Source organism: Podarcis liolepis, assembly GCF_965112155.1.
Source record: "Podarcis liolepis genome assembly, chromosome: 4".
NCBI classification, from domain to species: Eukaryota; Metazoa; Chordata; class Lepidosauria; order Squamata; family Lacertidae; genus Podarcis; species Podarcis liolepis.
Window position 1 is genome coordinate 65625993 of NC_139558.1, and position 15150 is coordinate 65641142.

Sequence of the window (15150 nt, forward strand, 5' to 3'; positions counted from 1 at the left end):
GAACACACACACACACAAGCACGCACACACACACATTCCAAATGAAACTGTGTCACAGCACTGAACACACAGAAAAAACCAACGAGAACTTGGAAACGAAGACAGTTCATACTCCACCTACCCACCCTGATTTTATCCACCTCTTAAATGCTATTCTTCTAACTGTGTCTATTAAATATATACCAATTTTCTGCAAAGAAAGAAAAGGCAGGAATAGATCTGATATTTCTTTCCTAGTATCTTACTCTCTGCTGTTTTGAGAGATTATTCCAACCTCTAGGTACACTGTATGTTACAAGCACATGGCGTTCTCCAAAGAATCATTGGAAGCCTCTCAAAGGGCTACAATTTCCAGAACCCTTAACAAACTACAGTTCCTAGGATTATTTGGGGGAAACCATATGCCTTAAATGTATGGTTTTGATGTGCCTCAGTTTACATATTTTGATTCAAAGGTTGAACTGTGTACCAACTTAACAACAGACCTTTTACGGGTTGTGAACTTTATCGAGAGGTCTTGGTCTGTAAAATGTCAAATAATATTTCACCCGCTGAAAGTATCAAGATACAGGAAATAAGTTTTATTTATAAATCAGGAAAACCTACCAGAACTAGAGCGAGTACTGACTGATAGGCCAAAAGAACACCACCATGAGCACAACAAAGGACGACAACAACAACAACAAAAGGTAAAACACTGCTTAGTAAGACCCTGAAAATAATTATCTCATCTAGATTTTGCATTAAGGAAAACAGGGTATTAAATGTTCAATATAGATAAATATTATTTGAGCATTAATTAATGCTTCATTTACTGGAAATTTCCTTTCTTAACACCTATGCGCAAAAGCCATGACCTGCTGTAGTGGTTGAGGATTGCTCGTGGTCCACTACAGGTATATGCAATGCATCACTTCCAAACATTACCTGTTTTTAATCTCACAAGAATGACTGTGGACTGTACTAAACACTTTAAAGCAGTATTTCTCAACCTGCTACCCTCCAGATGTTTTAGACTCCAACTCCAATCAGTCCCAGTCAAGTTGGCCAATGCACAGGGATGATGGGAACTGTAGTCCAAATCAGCTGGAGGGGACTAGGTTGGTGAAGGCTGTTAAAGCAAAAAGGTACACTTTACAATTGTTGGAAATCTTGGTTCTGCCTTTCAGAAAAATAGTATTCCACCCATTCAAGAACACATTCATACTTGAAAGCTGAAGTCTTAATTACCTGGAAGAAAGTTGCACTAAACCAAATGGGGCTGACTCTTGAGTGGACAAGGCTATACTGCCAAACCACTTATTTTCACTACACTTTCCCCCAAGATCCAAATCTGCTTCTCAAACAGCAACTGAAGTTCCCTGCAAAAACTCCAGGTGATTATTTTAATGCCAACATACCTTTATTTTGCAATGATACAATCAGTGTATGTCTGCTCTAAAATACATGTGGGCTGTTCAACAGTTTCCTTTTCCTTGTCATCTTTTCAAAAGCACTTTCAAAAGCAGACTTTAATACATTTTCAGAGTTACTAACACCTGAAATATCTAGGTCATGTCTGGCCAGTGTATCGTTAATTGAGCAGGCCCTTTTGATACATCAGCAACACTCCTTGGTAGCTCCTTCCAACCAGAGGGAGGAACAACAATAACGTGCAAGTAGAATGTCTCATTCCAAAATCCTTTTCAAAAGCAGTATCAGAAAGGAGCCTGAGTTCTGAGATAATGGGAAGAGACTAACAGGCCAGATACAGAGAGAATGAACAGGTAAATGAAATAAGATAAATTAAAGGAAGGAAGAAAAATGAGACTAGGGAAAGGGAGAAGAAAGCAAATCTGGAGGGACTGGGAGCGCCAAAACAGTACTTCTGATCTAAGAAATAAGAGGCATAACATCACCATGCTGAAATATCACTTAGTGTGTGTTAGTTACTCCTCCAGTGCCTTTTAACTAGTGTGATGTACCTATAACCCTGGTGGCTAAATAGCGGTAGTCAAGTGGATGTTATTAACTCAAGGAAAATATGCTTAGGGTCATGCTATTGTATATGAGAAATTATGATTAGAGGACCAACAGCAGGTGAGATGGCTCTCATCCCACTGTTTCTCTTCTCTTTCACTAATAAAAACAGACTGACTCCTCATACAGCTCTTCAAATATCTTTGTTTGAAAGGAGGGAGAGAAAAGGAGGGAGAGAAAAATCATGTGAAGGTATTGTCCAATAAAAGTGATTGTGTAAACTCACCCCAGATGGCCTAACTTTGCAAACTCAAACCAATTAGGGCTCAGAAAATGGTAAACGGAGAGAAAGAGAGATTTTGGTGTGCCAAAGCTTTATCTTACTCATGCACCACCAGTTTAAAAATAAAAATGAATGATCATGGCTTCAGGGCTCCACTCACATTTCCTGAAGAAATTATTCAGCCAATAATCAAATGCTCTCAGTATCTGTTGGCAGAAAATGACATCCAGGAACTTAAGTCACTTGCAAGGCAGTCCCAGCCTATCAAACATTTCCTTGTAAATGAGTCTTTCCCACAAAATTGCACCCACTAGCTTCACTGTCATGGACTGGCTGGATGCAGAGCAGTGGTAGAACCTTCTAGGGAAACCCCAGGGGAAGAAGGCTCAGAGCCAAGGGATTGGTGATGGGATGAAGATGAGTGGTCAGAGGGAGAAGACTGCTGATCAGAGGGAGATGGAGCAAACTGGGAGGAGGAGATGTCTGAAGCAGAAGGCAAGGTTTAGTGAACAGGAAGAAGCTGAGGAAGAGTACAGTTCAGACTCTGAGGCAGAAGTGGGGGCTGGAGAGGAGTGGAGCCAGGAGAGGCAAGATGCTGAAGAAGCCAGGGAGTCTCCCGCTCCTGCTGCGAACACCTCCCCTCTCCCCGCCCTCCTAGAATATGAAATGAGCAAAGCAGAGGGTGGTTGTGTGCAGACACGGCCTGAAACTGTGTGGGAAAGACCCTAGAGAGGAGAAGTCCTATTGGGCTCCTGGGAAGGTGGGGACCTTCAGTCCTCACAACTCCTTCATTGGGGCAAGACCTCCTAGAAAGAGTTGCTGAGACCACTAGGCTGGAACTGTGGTTTGCTTCCTTGAATAAAGAATTAACTTCACTGGCCTCGGGTGAATATTGCTTTTGTTGCTGACCTACGCCTGACTCCAGCCCCAACATCCATTCAAACATTAACGCTGAGCCATGGTTTAGTGCAGCCTTCCTTAAACTTGGATCCTCAGCTGTTTTGGACTAGAACTCCCATCATCCCTGACCACAAGCCCATGCTTGCTGGGGATGATGGGGGTTGCAATAATTCTGGAACCAAGACCAGGAGAGGCAGGTTTAGTGATACATGGATGGGCCTCCCTCCAAGGTAGAGTGAAGGACTAGGCTGCTGCATCCCCACCTCCCCTTTCCTTCTCCAGCACAGCCAGGAAGACATCTGCAGAGTTAAGTTTCAATTTCAAAAAAACAAGGATCTTGGTTTTAAACCAACAGATCTATTTCACAATAAGCCAACTTCAAACCATTGAGTTATGAAACTGTGTAGTTTAGCAGTACCGGTAAATTGTTTTGTTATAAACCACAACACCTAGCACATAGGTAATGCTAAACCAAAACTTTTTGAAATCTAAATTCTCAGCAGAAATCCCTCTTCCAATTGCAAAGAAGGTGATGGTGTGGGAGCCGGATGCTTCACTCATCCACATAGTACTAGACCACAACTCAATACTGCATGTGAACTGGACTACTCTAAGACATAATGATTAGAGCACCTTCTCCTCTCCTTCCACTTCCCTCCTTCCCAACACTGCTGCAAAAACACAAAGAATATTACAGTCTATGAGAGAGGTAACAAAAAAGAAGCTTGACACACTAACCAGTTCCTTCCACATAGACCATGGTGCCTTCCGAGCGCTTGCGGGTCATTGCATACCAAGTGCCATCAGGGTCCTGAATCCACTCTGCTGCCTCGCAGTAAAACTCGCCTTCATCAGAAGACTGCAGGTTGTAGATTGTAAGCTTGGACTGAGTCTCGCCTACTTTATCCAGGCGGATATCTCCACTGGCGTGCCGCTGGGTGTAATCACTTCCCGCACGCAATACAAAATCCCGGCTGAGGGAGATCACCTCCACGGCAGGCTCATCTGCTTTCCGTCGATACCAGGCGATAGAAATATGGCTGTGCTGCACGGTACTCTTGGATACCTCACACTTTAGCTCCAGAGAATCATGTTGCACTTTGTTTAGGGTCTGGGCTTCTGAGGTCACTCTCAGGGAGTCAGGAATAACTGCAGTAGAGAGACAGAGAAAGGACAAAAGTTAACATCTGGTGCTTAATGGGTCTTATATGGAGGATTATGCACAGCAAATAAAAGTTAAGACTTTACAAAGCAATATGAAGATATTTTCACATTTAGCTCTCTAAAGGGAAAGCCCTCAGTGGGACTGTAGCTCAAATAGGAGAGTCTGTTATCGCCTCAGATCAGGGAGGTGGAATCCATGATCATTCAGATGTTGTGGGATTCCAACTCCCGTCACTTCCAGCCACAGACGATGGTAACTGCAGCCAAACAACAACTGAACAGTGGGAGGCTCCCCATCCCGGGGGGAAGTCCTGGGATCAATACCCAACATCTCCGATTACAGGCATCTGTGGCAGGGACAGGAAAGGGTCTCCTTGTAGGTTTTCCATGGACATCTGGTTGGCTACTGTGAGAACAGAATACAGGCCTAAATGGGTCTTTGACTTGATCCAGGAGGCTCTTATATTCTCTTCCTAAGGCTCTGAATACCAGAGTTTGCATTACTGGATATGAGGGACAGCTTGTCTGAGACAATCTTATATCAAGCCACATTTAATCCTCAAGTCTGCTTCTCCAAAGCTGTTAGCAAATACAGAGCACTGGCTGCATATCTCCACTGGCAAATGATTCAATATACTAAACCAATGTGTGCACACAGCACCTCATTGCTTAAGAGAGCCCACTTACTCTTAGAGATTTATTTTATGATTTTATGAAACTTAACTGTAATCTTTAAAATTCCAATTATGTTCTCAAACCCTCAAAAGGATCTCTTTCCAGAATTTTCTTTTTAACATTTATACTACCTTAGCTAGGTTTTCTTTCTTTCATCTTTCTCCAAAAAAGCCACGAGATCAAATCTCTCTCCTTTTTGCTTATGTCCTTTCAATATTTAACAATGCCTGTGAGCAAAATTAAGATGCTGCACTCATAGGAAAAATAGCTACTGCAAAGAGAGAAAATTACAAAATCAAGGAAATATTCCTGCAATTTATGGCGTTGGCTGTAGAAGATATGCAAGCACCCTCCAGATGCTGTGTCTTGCATGCAGGGATTTTGAGGCCATCACTATTTTCTTGCTGATATGGCATCAGCAAAGATTCTTCTTGTTGGAAGACCTGAGTGGCTATTGAAGATTACACTTCTGATGAAGTAAACTGTGGTCACAGAAAGCTTAGGCCATGGGGATACTTTTACACATTCAAAATCCACCTTGAGTCAGTGGAACTTTATAGAGTATTTTTTAATTTTGTAACTGAACAGCAAACACTAGCGATATGCTGTCTTGGGACCAATTCTGGTGTACAAAAATATATTTATATTTTCAAACAGAATATGATGCATTTGGTTTTCTTTTCTCCCTACACTTTGCAGGATGTGTCATGTGCACCCATTTCCCCTATCCAGATTATTAATAAATTCATCAGGCCGCAACTCAATATTTTAACCATGATTCTCACATAATATTTAAAGCCAACTATGAATAATTTCAAAAGCAGATTAGATCTCTTCTGCCCTGCAGCCATGACACTCGCTTCGAACTTAAAGAAAATAAATAAATCAATTAAGTCAGATGCAAAATCTGTACAGCAGCATATGGTATTACTTCACTGATCTCTCGACTGATACATTAAAAGGACAGTAAAACTGAACAATATGTGGCTTTCCACAACCCAAGAGACATTTCCATCCTGGAATACAGAACTGCTTTGGACACAACCCTTTGCTTTGCCTTTGTGAAGATAACCTATAAGCAGAAACGCGCAACCCGCAGCGTTCGTAACCCAAGGTATGACTGTATTGTTATGTCTAACAGCAAAATCTGATCCTAAGTACCAACAAGTTTGGATAAAATAAGTAAACAAACAGGATTCCACCAAAAATGGAGCTACCGAGACAGAGGTACTGGCATGCCCTGGGGAACCACGGCATTTACAGAAAGACATTAAAAACATAAGAATGAAGTTAAGGGGAACCCCTCCCGGGCAAAAAACGCCAGCCCAGCAAGAATGGTTGGAGATCAAAGATAAATGGAAAACCAGTGAGAGTGGGGTGACCAGCTTAAAAAGAATGGCAGGTCAGAAGCCTGAACAGGAACATTCCCATTAGGATTGAAGACACTGCAAACTTTTGGTTTCAAGTCTCATTCATACATATCTGTATTTGATGGTATTTAAGGAAGGCTCAGATCTAGTCCAACAAGTTGTCTACTAAATAGTGATCACCTGATTAGTGTTTAAATGGGTCAAAGCTACAACAGGAGGTACATTAGGGACAGAGGGAGGGAGGAAAGGGAGGTCATCTGCTTTCAATGAAATAAACTGAAAAACCATTAACCGGCTGATAAATCATATGACTAACAAAGGACCTTTCCCATCCAGAACACAGTATTGTGTGGCCCAATTCTGTAGAACACCCTCAAGGCTGAGATCAGACAGCCTTGTTGAACTTTTAAAGTAAGCTTTTCTGATTCTGTGGTTATTAACTGATTTTTCCCCTCTGTATTTATTTCATAGCCTCAGAAGCTACAGTGTTAAGTGATATGTAAAACGCTGAAATAAATTAATAAACATGACACAAGCCCCTCTGAAGTGAATAAGACTGGCAGAGCTGAGGAATCTTTCTGGACAGCTCTCATTCATTTGAATGGGTTTTCAGTGGAAGATGTCCCCACTTTATTAAGCTTGTGAACCACCAGAGAAGGTGGAACATGGGCAGCAAGCAAGCTTTTGATGGGAAAGAGACAGGAAAGGGAGAGCAGAGCAGATTGGACGCCCCCTTTAACCACGAGCTTCAAAAGAGCTAAACCAGACAGCACTTTAACACTTGAGATATTAAGGAAAGCTGAAAATACAGATGCTGCTGCTATTTTCAGTCTGATTAGGCGAAAGGAGGATTAGTACTTTTGTGGAGACAAGACAAGGGGAGGGAGACGGGCCATGCTGTTCTATTAAAGACCCGAGTCCACATTAAGAATGTTTGACAGCTTTTGTAATGTTTGAGGTTACCACTAGGTGGAGTCAAGGTAGAAAAGATTGTAATTAAGCAAAGATCTTCAAGTAAAACTGCAAGAAGGAATTAACACAAATGAGAGAAATGGCCTTTTTTGAATACAGCTAACCACTTTTATTTTCCTTAGAAAAATCTCTTATAAAAGTAGCACCCAAGAAAGAAAACCTGTGTGCACTCTGAAAATACGCTATATGAATTATTAGCCTCATTTTAGAGCCAGATAAATAAAATTATGTCATGGTATATATATTTCCGCATTTGCATGGAGAAAATCATTAAAAAGAATTGGGAATACAGAGGAAGAGGATAAAAAGGGAAACTGTTATACAAGGAAGTGAATCTGAAAGGAGCACAGAGAAGGGCTAAAAGACGGGAATAGCATGCAAGTTAAGTGTGAAAGGAGATGAAAGAATAGAAGGAGGAACAAAAATACTTTGAGAGGCATGTGTGTGGGGAGAAAACTTAAAATAAAAAGGCACCCCCCAACAGAGCAGCAAATTCTGCCCAAAATGAGACTTAAGTCACAATACCTCCAAGAGCCAATGTTTATACTTAGCATTAAGAAAGCTGAACTCCCTGCCAGAAGGAAATTACAAAAGAATCTAGCAATTTTGAAAGAAATATTAGACATCGAAGAAAATGTCAATAATTGCCAGCTGAGTATGCTAACTTCAACCTCTGCTCCCCTTCACAAACATTTTGTAGCTGGAAATTTTAGCCATCTCATGTGGACCTTTGGATAGGTTTTGAGAACCCCCTGGTTCATGGCTTACTGTTGCACCAGAATTTGGCTGATGAGAAATCAAACCATAAGGGGGAGGGGAAGGTGATGGTTACCTTGCCCCTTTGCATTGCCAACTCTCTGCCAATCATGGCTGAGTCGCAGAAGAGAAGTGGGAGAAGGGAAGGAATGAGATAGATTAGTGAGAAGCACACATTCATGCAAACAAAACAAGAGAAACACCAAATAAGAGCCTAGTGGAATATCATCCCACACAGGTCACATGAAAATCAGTATAGGTACTTGTTATGTACTGAAGTTCTCACCCTGGGCCAGCAGGGGGATACTGTAGATAGTTATGCAAATAAGGGATCGAAAGTGACGTTCAGTGATTGGATAGTTTTAGAAAATTGTTACAGTTACGTTGTACTGGAGCTCTATATAAGCAGGCTGACTGAACCCTTCAGTTCTGTTCTGTTCTGGCCTGTAAATAAATAAGAGCTGTTTGAAGAATCGCTGTGTCGTCTGATATGTTCACCCACAACCTAACAGTACTCATGGTGCAGGAAAAGGGGGTTGAGAAAGGATACCTTGCATGCATATTCATACACAGGGGAAGCAAGAGCTAAAGAAGTAAATATGTTTCCACCTTAAAAACGATTAAAGGAATTTCCTAGAGTCACTACACATTAGGAAAGTGCAACTTGTTAAAGGTAATTAACACATATTCTCATTAACCTTACATTTCTTTGTGCTCTGGTGAATTATAAATGATATGGAAGTTCATTCTGCTTTTAGTTGCAATAAAATACACCTATGAATTCTTTCAACATATAGATGACTAATGCACTTTTTATACCAGAGATTAAAGCATCCTTTAAATGTCTAAAGAGAGTCAGAGAGACGTGAGCGTGTGGGGGCTGAGGGAGGGGGAGAAATAATTAGTATAAGTTGCTTTAACTTGTTTTTAATCCCCCCAGTGATTAATTTTTTTAAACATTGGTAATCCTGTAATTTTGCTGTATATCATCTGCTGACAAGTTTTCCAATTGGAGATTAACCTTTTCTACGGGAATGTTTACTGTTGGGGCTTCTCTTCAGGAACCATGAAAAAACTATAGTTCTATACAGGAGAAATGAAATACAATCCTCTACTTGGCTACTCAGAAGTAAGCCTCACTGAATTCAATGGGATTTGCTCTAGCAAAGTGTGTATAGTATTGCAGCCGTAAATCCTTAACATACATTCTTTTGGGCCATCAATAAAGCCACATTTTCCAGTGCTCTCTGAGAAAGCGTATAGTTTATATATATACAAACCTTCCCTACCCTGCTGGCTTCCAGATGTTTTGTGCTGCAAACTCTACAGCCATGCTGGAAGGGGCCAATGGGGTTTGAAATCCAAAACACCTGGATTCCGGGGGGCTGACTGGATATGTATATATATTTACGTATAAACACACACGTAAAACTATAAATTACCCTATTAAAGCAGAGAAAGAGAATGATGATAGGCTCCTGAAAGAACTTATAGTTTGACGGTTGCCCAGAGGACAGCAGCAGCTGTGATACAAGCCTATAGGACTTTTGGAACTGCAGGCATGACCTGTCGGTAAAAGAAGGGCAGCTTTTCAAAGGCAGCAAGGTGATTATTCCAAGGACCCTCTGGCATGAAATGCTCAGAAAAGTTCCTGAATATCATCTAGGAATTGAGGAGAACACAGTAGGTGGTGTACTGGCCACAGATCAACTGGAATATTCCTAGTAACCTCTCCTCTACAGAATTTAGTTTATAGTTGGCTGTTGGTGTCTGTAAGTTTTTCTGAGAATAAAAGATGAAATGAGAGTAGTTTAGAGACATTTCTTAACAAGAAACATTGGGAGGGTTTTAAAAAAATAAAATAAAGAAATGATCCCTGGAAAATGGTCGGGGGGGTGGAGCCTGACTGGCAGAAGAAGCTCTCAGTTAGTCAGATGGGCAGGGTACAAATAGCTAGTAGTTGTTGTTGAATGTGTAAGTATCTCTAGAGGAAATGGATAAAACAAACACCAATTAGATGTACTGCTGGGTAAGTGTTTAATAGTTATCATACAGTGGACCCTCGGGTTACGTTACCTTCGGGTAACGCAATCCTCGGGTTGCGAACGCAGCAACCCTGGAAGTGTATGCTTTTGGGTTTCACCATGCGCGCATGCACAGAAGCACTCAGTCGAACCACATGTGTGCGCAGAAGGGCGCTTTCAGTTACGAAGTTTTTGGGATGTGGCCCGGCCTCCGGAACAGATCCTGTTCATAACTGGAGGTACCACTGTATTTGTTTAAAAACTAATACAAATTTGTTTTTGTTTTTAAGAAAACAGTTTATTGTTGTAACTATTTAATACAAAGACTATGATAATCTTTGCCTCAAGTTACAGTGGTGCCTCGCAAGACGAAATTAATCCGTTCCGCGAGTCTCTTCGTCTTGCGTTTTTTTCGTCTTGCGAAGCACGGCTATTAGCGGCTTAGTGGCTATTAACGGCTTAGCGGCTTTAAGAAAAAGGAAACAAACTCGCAAGAACTCGCAAGACGTTTCGTCTTGCGAAGCAAGCCCATAGGGAAATTCGTCTTGCGGAACGACTCAAAAAACGGAAAACTCTTTCGTCTTGCGCGCTTTTCGTCTTGTGAGGCATTCGTCTTGCGAGGTACCACTGTATTGAACCCAAACTTACTACACAGATTATTTTGTAGCACAAATATTTAAATGGCACATTTAAGAGCAGGGTAGTGCATCTTTCACTTATTAGCAACTGTTTTAGCTCTTAAAAAGAAAAAGAAAAAACCAAGAACACTACTCTTTTAAGTTTACAGAGTTTCTTTTTTTCAAACAGAAGTAAACTTTGCAGTTTATTATAAATTTCTACTGTCCTGCTACAGCAGAATACATTGTAGTTTATTAGATTTCCGGAAGGGGATAAAAATTAATTGGCTGCTCCTGTACAGGAGTACTGCTGATAAAGCCTCGATCACAACAGCATCCTTGTTTGTGCTTTAATGATTGTGTCAAATGATTAGACTGAAATAAATGCATCTGCCAAAGCAACTGGATGTGGTCAAATGGCTGAGGAAAAGGGGGATGGGCAACTGACTGAACCTTTCTTTTCAGATAGGAAATTAGGTCAGCTTTCTGACTCAAGGCCTTGGAAGGAGTTACTCCTCCCATGATGTTACAACCCGTTAGTCATGCACTATACCTGATCCACATGCTCATTTAACACAATTAAATCAACCATATCCAGCATTTACAAGAGTACATTATAATCTGAATCTGCTAAAAAACATTACGGCACCAGAATACAGCAGATGCTTGAAGCAGGCCCTAATCTGCATAAGACCCTTGTTGGTGGAAGCTTGGGGAAACAGTATGAACACAGTAAGAAGGGGCTATGGATCAGCATCTGTTGCAAGACTGGCTGGACTCTGCTTTCTGCGAACTGGTATAAGGTATAAGGCACAGGGGAATCACTTTCTATGAATAAACACAGCTTACTCAGAAGCTATAAGGCAACTGCTCCACTGGGAAATCGAGGCTCCAAACAAACAGCAAGCAACACCAAGAAAGCGGACAGTTAGCTGGGCATCAATACCACCAGCAATAAATAATCATCTTTGTAACAAGATTTGGAACTTTTTCACGGCACTGTTTATGGTGAATACAAATATGTGTTTGGAATGCTCCCACTAGAGGAGCAAGATCATGGGCATTATATCTTTGAAGCTAGGCTTGTTTGTGTGCGTACCTGCCTTTGCCAACCTGGCTCCTTCCAGATGTTTTGGACTACAACTCCCATCAGTGCCAGCCAGCAAATCCATGGGAGTTGTGGACCAAAACATCTGGAATGTACCCGGATGGCAAAGACGGTGTATATACAATGGACAGCACATATTTTGAGATAGCCACCAGGCCTTCTTGGATAAAAGATTAAAAGATAAATTTATAGCTAACATTTGCTATCTCAGTGGTAGCCACAAATGATATACGTGGGCCAGGACTGGATCATAAACTGGCAACACCTCCTCTGGAGTTAAGATGATTATCTCTGATGGGGACACTCACGAATCACACTGGCAACTTGCCAAGAGCCCAAGGGCTCCAGCTAAGCATGTTTAATGAGAAAATAAATGCATGCAGCTTGAATTCTGGCTTTTTTCCAATGCCTACCTTGATATACAAATAGAAGTCTCTCAACTAGGAAATACGGGGGGTGGGGTGGGGGAGAGAGAATCCTCACAGTTCATTAGTTAATGCTGAAATGAACAGTTACGTGATAAAAGTACCTTGCTAATGATCTATGGCCTAGTTTCTTGTGTAATGTACTGGACATATAGTTAAATGTGCCACACCCAGGAGATTATGTTGTTTTCCCCCTCATCAGTGTCTGTACCTCTGAGGCATATTAAGATCTCCTGCCATCTGTCAAGCCCATAACCAACGTTCTTGGGCCAAAGTTTGCCTATTATCCTGCTGATGAGCAATATCTGTGCTTCATGCTTCAGCCCATTTTCCAGGCAGCTTCTGAAATAGGTAACAGCATTGGGAGGCAGAGTATCAACACTTACAATTTTACCTGTTCCCAACTCAATATAACCTTCGATATTCAATCCTAAATAGGGCTGTCAGTCGATTAAAGAAACCTTAGTGGATTAGTTGTATGAACTTTAGTTGGTTAATCAATCTAATTAATTTAATTATCCTGCTGCTGGGGCAGACAAGTTGGACTGATATTGTGCTCATTTTCTGCCTTTGGGCTTCCCATATGCCTATGGTTTGTTACCAAGAGAGCAGAATATGGAGTAGAGAAGCTTTTGGTCTGATCCACCAAAGCTTATCTTTATGGTCTCAAATGTGCATATGAAACAACTCTGAAACAAAAAAGCTCGCCTTTGGTTAAGATGATATGTACTGTGATAAACGCGTGCATTTTCTAAAAATAGATATTCCTACGAAGGAAAAGGGAATACTACCTCTTTTAAGATAGTGGTCAGCATATGTAAGTTTTAAGATAGTGGTCAGTATATGTAAGATTTCTTTCTTTTTTTACATCTATTATTACTATTTTAAAAAATTAATCAAGGCATTGTTAATTGACTAAAAGTTAGGAAAAACAACAACAACTGAATAATGCGGTGCTACTCTGAAAACAATCCCCTCAGGGTAAAGGGGTCTGCTTATATGGGTATGGAATGGCTTTGGTCACCACAGGTTAAGTCCTCAATAACAAAACTGGAGATAAGAGGAATATGTAGGATGGCAGTGGGAATATGTGGGAACTTGGCTCTTAAAGTGTCCAAATGTTTTTAAATGGACAGGTGTACACCATGAACAAGTGGAGAAAAAGGCTCTCAAGGGGGAAAAATTAGCAGCCTAGGAGCCTATTCCTAGGGGCTTGTTATGTAGTGTAGTTTCACCCTGGGCCAACAGGGGGATACTGTATATAGTTTTCACTCAGGTCTGTAGATAGTTTTCACTCAGGTCCGCGCCAGTTATTTTAGGCGGGAACTCTGGGCTGTTGTGGTTACAATGTTGACAGCCGGCTGCCTATAAATACAGGCCGGCTGAGCTGTTCACAGTCAGTTCTATTCCAGCTTACCATAATAAAGAGCTACTTGAAGAAATCGCTGTGCCGGCTGCTATGTCAACCCACGACTTAACACTGGCGACGAGGATGGGATAGATGGACATCAGAGCACAGCCAGATGCGGCCAGCCTCTGAACTGAGCTGAATCACTGAGCTGAATCACAGAGCGAAATCACTGAGCGAAATCACTGGGCAGAACCAATTCAGAGCTGACTGTTCTGGCTAGAGCACTGTGTTCCATCCATCGCCCTTCACGCCGGCATCGGAATCATGGCTTCACTTGTGCCACTACCGCCGTTTGCGCCAGCCTCTGAATCATGGGACTCCTACCTCGCTCGGTTCGACTGCTACCTCCAAGCCAACGAGCTGACAGCAGTATCAAAGGATCGGAAGCGGGGCCTATTCCTCAGCCTCTGTGGGCCTGAGGTGTTTGAGACGGCCCGAGCGTTGGTTGCGCCTGAAGCAGTCCAGGCAACACCATGGGACACGATCCAAGAGAAGCTCCGCAACCACTACGCACCAAAGCCGTCCAAGATTGCTGCCCGCCATGCGTTCTACCACCGGAACCAGGCAGAGGGGGAGTCAATCAACAACTACACCACCGCCCTGCGACAGACTGCAATGCACTGTGAGTTCCGAGACTTAGACGATGCCCTGATGGATCGAATCGTCTGCGGGGTCCGGGACATCCATCTGCAACGGCGCCTCCTAGCCAAGCCAGACCTCACGCTACAGAAAGCCATTGAGGAGGCTGTGGCCTCAGAAGCTGCTGAACGCTCCGCCCAGGAGATCCGCAAGTCCAGCAGCCCGCGTCTTGCTAGGGAGCCAGTTCCGGTGCATCACGAAGAGGCCAGCAGTGAGGAGGCATCCTCCAGTGAAGACGATGACATGCACCAGACAAAGCGGGAGCGCAGGAAGTTCCAACAGAAGTCCAAGGGCCAACCGGAATGTGCTGGCTGCGGAGGCAACCATTCCCGTGCCAAGTGTCGATTCAGAGATGCCATCTGTAGGAAGTGTTCCAGAAGGGGCCACATTGCTAAGGTCTGCCGATCGGCTCCGTCTGACACCCCCCCTTCATCAACTCGCAAGTCCAAGTCTTCACTCCAGTCTGCCAAGGAAAGTTGTTTCGCTCTCACCAACTGCCGCTGCCCGTCTGGAACCACGATTGGCCAAACCGACTCGCCTACGCGACGCAAGCTGAACGTCACGGTGCTCATTGAAGGAGCTCCATGTGACATGGAGATCGACACCGGGTCTGCCCTGTCCATCGTGTCATGGAGCACCATCAAAAGACTGGTACCCAGAGTGTCCAAAAGGCAACTCGACTCTCACCGCGTACACCCGAGAGACTACCAGGGAAACGACATTCCCGTGGTAGGCGTTGGCCGGTTCCGGATCGCCTTCAAGGATTTTTCGGGCCTGCTCCGGTTGGTGGTGGTCGAAGGTCAGCGGCCAAGCCTCCTAGGGCTAGACTGGTTTGATGCCCTCGGCC

General features: G+C 42.8%; 1 protein-coding gene across 2 annotated transcripts in view; it reads right to left on the minus strand.

The window, feature by feature from the left end:
* IGSF3 (immunoglobulin superfamily member 3) overlaps nt 1-15150 on the minus strand; it is a 117122-nt gene that overhangs the window by 39312 nt on the left and 62660 nt on the right. Inside the window, exons 4-5 of one of the 2 annotated variants that reach the window (XM_083498562.1) lie at nt 3881-4291; nt 607-627 (exon numbers count right to left, since the gene is read on the minus strand). In XM_083498562.1, the coding sequence (XP_083354688.1) occupies nt 607-627; nt 3881-4291 (432 nt within the window). The remainder of the gene's footprint in view (nt 1-606; nt 628-3880; nt 4292-15150) is intronic. The other variant, XM_083498563.1, reaches the window with a different exon arrangement.